At 67.5% G+C, this 5,143-nt stretch overlaps 2 protein-coding genes across 2 annotated transcripts; both read left to right on the top strand.

Moving 5' to 3' along the window:
- Positions 1-19: 19 nt before the first annotated feature.
- On the top strand, positions 20-226 carry MNEG_12171 (hypothetical protein; the record flags this gene model as incomplete). The annotated part of the gene is made up of 1 exon (XM_014039358.1): positions 20-226. A coding segment is annotated over one exon (207 nt), but the record flags the coding sequence as incomplete, so codon positions are not given.
- Positions 227-1,744: 1,518 nt separating this feature from the next.
- Positions 1,745-4,565, top strand: MNEG_12170 (hypothetical protein; the record flags this gene model as incomplete). The annotated part of the gene is made up of 2 exons (XM_014039357.1): positions 1,745-1,808; positions 2,188-4,565. 2 exons carry the CDS (start codon positions 1,745-1,747, stop codon positions 4,563-4,565), a joined length of 2,442 nt encoding a protein of 813 aa, XP_013894811.1.
- Between the last annotated feature and the right edge of the window lie 578 nt (positions 4,566-5,143).

The raw sequence follows: 5,143 nt of genomic DNA, 5'->3' as shown, positions 1-5,143 counted from the left end.
GGGCGGCGGCGGCGGCGAGGGGCTGGAGCGTGCTGGGGACCAGCAACAGGGCGAGCCGCAGGTGGAGGTCGCGGAGGGGGGCACGGCGCGCGTACACCGGCAGCAGCAGCAGCAGCAACAGCAGCAGCAGCAGCAGCACGAGGACGTCGGCAGCGGCGTCAAGAAGAGGCGCGAGCGCTCGCCGTCTCCGGCGGGCGGCCGCGAGCCGCCGGAGCCGTTTGCTTGAAGCCGGTGTGGACGGGCGGCGTGTGTGTTTGGCGCACGCGCGCGGCAGAGGGGGGGCGGCCATCTCGCTTGTTTTTTGCGTGTGGGCGGGCGTCGTTTGGGGCAGCAGGCGGCTGGTGCGGCGCCGGTCTGCTTGAGAAGCGGCGGCCCGTCGGGCTGAGCGCGCGTAGGGCCACCGCGGGCAGGCGTGGACGCACTGGCATGCACGTTGAGGGTCGAGGCGGGCGGCGGCGGCCGCACGTCTCCCGGTAAATTTCTCTTCTATGCCGGCATGCAGATATGTGTCAGGTCACGGGCGCGCGCACGGCCCACCAGCCGGCTGCTCACGGCCGCTGCTTTGCCGGGCTCTGCTTGGCCCCGTCCTGCGTGCCCTGCCCAGGCAGGTGGGCCGGGGGCGTCAAGCCATCTCTCTGCAGCAGCCGCATGCAAACTCAACGGCGGTCCGCCTCGCGCCGTCGATTGCCTGCACCATGAAGCCACAAACTCTTGATCCAGCGGCGCCCCCCTGCGCATGCACAGGCCAGCAGTCCCGATAGATAAACAACGCCCGGCAGCGCCCGAGCAGCATGTCGAGACACACGCCCAGACCTGGCCGGCCGCGCGCTGGCAAGCAGCAGCACATAAACAAAGGAGCGTTCGCTGTCAGGGCGCCGCCGCACACCCCGCCTACGCACACACACACACACACACACACACACACACACACACACGCACACACCCACGCACACACACACACATGGCGCTGTATGCATCCAAAGCTGGGAATGATTTGAAGCACAAAGTTGGCCATTTTCGCCCAGCCAGTGCGCACAGCGTTGATGCCGGGAGCGACCCAACACGCGGTAGTGACGTCATCTGGATGAGCAGCTGCCGGGACCGCGCATGATCTGCGCGTCCATCCAGCATCCAGGAGTGCTGGCAGTGCTTGGACATGGAAGCACCCGCTGAGTCTTGCGGGTATGTGGATGGACTGCATGCCAAGCGCCTCGGGGCGCCGCACATCCCTCCTGACTCAGCATCTACTGCTGTTCTACATGCCCGCGGCCAAACCCGTATGATATCGTCCACCGCTATATAAGTCACCTCATACAATTCTCTGTCGCTATGCTGGTACAAACCTCTATACAGTACATCGCGTTCAAAGGTGCCCGAAGCTGTCGGTGCTTGTGTTTGCTCGCTGGTGGAGGCTGAGACACGGAACACACATATATTGATGTTTGAGGCTGCTCACGGTTTACTTTGCTCGCTCGACCACGCACCTGTGAACCTCATCAGAGTCGCTGGACTCCAGTGCTGCTGGGTGAGGAAGCGGCAAGGACCGCTCCATTTACGCTAGCATGTGCACAATCTACGCATTAGGGAGGCGCATGGGTCGATCCCATCGCCATTCGCTTTGCGGACGAAGCGCCGCCGCACTCGCGCGACCCGCGGCCCGCCGAGGCTTGGCAGTGCTGACTGCCTGATGCTCGCATTCCATACGCGCCATATCAGATACGCATAACAGTCCTGTGTACGCACGATGAAATCAAGTGCGGATCGGGCCGCATCTGAGCGCCAGCAGAAGCAGCAGCGCGCGCGGTCAGGTGGGCACTTGCGGGCGGTTGGGGTTGCGGGCGCTTGCACCGGTCGTGCAGGGGACACGCGCGACCGTTCAGGCCCATGCCTTGCCATTGCCGGCACGCATGCGCGCACGCGCATGTATGCACGCATGCATGCACGCATGCACGCACGCATGCATGCATGCGCGCATGCATGCACGCACATACGCACGCACGCTTGCATCCATGCATGAAGGGCATGCGTGTCAAGAGGGGCGGCATGCGTACAGCCGCGTGCGGCAGCACCGCCAAATGCGTCCTGCATGGAGCTGCATCGGCACAAAAGCGGAGGGCGCGGTTGCCAACCTCGCGGATCAACGGAGACAACGCCCCCCCCCTCCCCTCCACATCGACACGCCTGCAGAATTCTGTCAGGCGGTGGGCGACCTGTTTGTGACCGGGCAGCCTGCCGCCAGCACTAAAGCAGCTCGCGCTGTGCTGTCAGTGATCCAGGACAACGGCGACACGGTGGTGGAGAACGGGTCGTTCAAGATCTCGGTGACTGGATACGGCAGCGGCGCCCCCGCAAAGGTTCCCCTCGAGGTCGTCGTGCCCTCAGGGTACAAGCTCTACCAGGAGCACGATGGCGCCTTCGCGAGGGCAAAGACCCTTGGCAGAGTGCTGCAGCTGCTCGTGCAGCCGACGGCGCCGCCGCACCCCGACATCCCCCCGCAGCTGCTCTCCGGCCCCAAGACCCTGGCCAGGCTCATCTACGGGCGCGATGAGTTGTCGCCCGCGCAACTGGGGCGCATCGCCGACAAGATCGTGGTCCTGACGTTGCTGGAGGAGTCGGCCGTCATCGACGCCTCTGAAGGACTGCTCAACAACATCGTGGCCAACTGCCACGTGTGCCTGCGGGACCACCCGCGTGCGCTTCCCGAGCTGATGCGCGCGCTCGCCGGGGAGTACCTGGATGGTGGCGGCGGCGGCGGCGGCGGCGGCGGCGGCGGCGGCGGCGGGGGTGGTGACGGCAGCAGCGGCGACGGCGACGGCTGCGGCGGTGGCGGCGGCGGCGGAGGCGGCGGTGGGGACGGCTCGCAGTCAGGCGGCAGCGGCGACTTCGCCTCCCTGATCTGCAACGTGCGCGGCCTCGAGGCGGATGGCAGGGGGCGCGTCGTTCAGGCGTCGATCATCGTCTTTCGGGAGATGTTGAAGACGCACATGCGGGACTGGGCGTCACCTGGGACGTGGGATTTCAACGAGGCAGCAAAGACCGCGGTCGTGCGCGCCCCGGCCGTCGCGGAGGAGCTCAGCCGCCGCGGCAAGCGGCGGCCGCGGCCGCCCTCGGCCGAGCAGTCGCAACCGACCGGGCGGCGACGGCAGCCCCACGAGGACGCCTCGCAGGACTCGGCGGAAGAGGAAGGGGGCGGACCGAGCCCGGGCGGCGGGAGACGCGGCGAACGCCCAGACCGCGCGGGCGCTGCTGCGTCCGAGGAGGACGAGGAGGAGGAGGAGCCGGCATCGGGCAGCGGGGACGACGAGCCGCCGCGGCCGCCCCGCCTGGGCTGGGCGAGGGGTGGCTGGCGCCCCGGCGGACCCCTCGGCGGCGGCGGCGGCGGCACGGGCACTGGCGGCGGCGGCGGGGGCGGTGGAGGCGGAGGCAGGTGCGACTCGTGGAGTGTACTGAGGTCAAGCCTGGAGCAGCAGTGCAGCCAGCTCGCGCGCCGCTGCAGCGACCTAGAGGTAGAAAACATCGGGCTGAGGAGCGCCCTCAGCCGCACACAGCAGGACCTGGCCAGCGCCAGGTTGGAAATTGAGGAAATCATGTGCGTCCGCAGCGGGCAGCAGCAGGGCGGCGGCGGTGACTCCATGCGCACCCACGAGCCGGGCGCGCGGATCCCACAGGCGGACGCGCCGCATCCAAGGGTGCAGGGCGCGCACCCGCCCCAGGCGCTGCCGCTGCGGCCTCCGCAGCCACCGCGCCAGACGCCGCAACTGCCCCAGACCCCTTCGTTTGGCGGCAGCTGCGCGCCAGGGGGCGGCGTTGCGGGGTTGCAGTCGGCGCCGAGGCCGCGGCAGCAGCAGCCGCAGCCGCACCAGCAGCCGCAGCCGCAGCAGCAGCTGCAGCAGCAGCGCCAGCAGCAGCACAACCAGCAGCAACACAACCAGCAGCAGCACAACCAGCAGCAGCAGCAGACGCGACCGTGGCCGCAGCCGCATCAGCGGCAGCAGCAGCAGCAGCAGCAGCAGCAGCAGCAGCAGCAGCAGCAGCACAACCAGCAGCAGCAGCCGCGGCCGCAGCCGCAGCACCACCACCAGCAGCTCCAACAGCTCCAGCAGCGGGTGCCTAGCCCCGGCGGCCCCGCCCCGCCGGCTGCCCCGACCCCAACGCCGCAGCACGGCGGCGCGTTTGGAAGCGGCGGCTCTGCGCCTGTACAAAAGCAGGCCAAAGGCACCGAGCCGTGGCAGCAGACGCTTTTGCGGCGACGCCAGAAGCAGCAGCAGCAGCAGCAGCAGCAGCAGCAGCAGGAGCAGCGTCAGTCAATGGGCAGCGCCAGTGTCGGGTGCGCCACGGGCCCCGGCGAGACGCTGAGGCGGAACGGCAGCGGCGGCGGCGGTGGCATTGGGGGCGCCGCTGCACCGGCACCAGAGCAGCACCTGCCGCAGCGGCAATGGCAGCAAAAGTCGGGGTCGGGCGGCTTGCTCCCGCTACCGTCGTATGCACCGCGGGGGCGACGGTCCTTCACGCCCCCGGTGGTGGCTCGCGCGCCGGCAGGCCCTCCCCCGGCGACCGGGCCGTAGAGGGCGGGCGTGCCGGCACACGCGGCTGGCGTCGTTGTCGAGGCGAAATCGACTGACCCCGTGGCGCCGTGACCCGTTTTGCGCTCGTTTGCGGCACGTGAAGGGGCCCACCTGCGGTCGAGCGATGCCTCTGCACGCGCGCGCGACAGAGCCCGCGCCGTCGTGCGCTGGCGCGCTCGTTGCCATCGCCAAATGAGATAGTGTTGCACGCAGGTGCGCGTGCTCTGCATCCATACATACACAAATACCTATACACACATACAAGCATACAAAAATACACACGTTCAAAACAGTTTAGTTCACGTACACACGAAACAATCACATACTGACATACACCAGACACACACATGCGCGCGCAACTGGAACACGCACATCCATGCGCACAGAAACCCCCTGGTGTCCCATTCTTTTGCCCGAGTGTGAGTGCTGTACATCATCACTCGGTCGCTTGCAGGATGCAGACCACAGACACCAACAGAAATGTCAAATCCAAATGCGCTCCCCCTCATGCAACGCGGCATGCATCCAGACATGCATCTTGAACTCACCACCACGCGGCAACTTTGCCGCCCACAGCA

The sequence above is a fragment of the Monoraphidium neglectum genome (assembly GCF_000611645.1).
Source record: "Monoraphidium neglectum strain SAG 48.87 unplaced genomic scaffold scaffold03102, whole genome shotgun sequence".
Lineage (NCBI taxonomy): Eukaryota > Viridiplantae > Chlorophyta > Chlorophyceae > Sphaeropleales > Selenastraceae > Monoraphidium > Monoraphidium neglectum.
The sequence above is the reverse complement of the archived record's forward strand: the minus strand, read 5'-3'. Positions and strand labels throughout refer to the sequence as shown.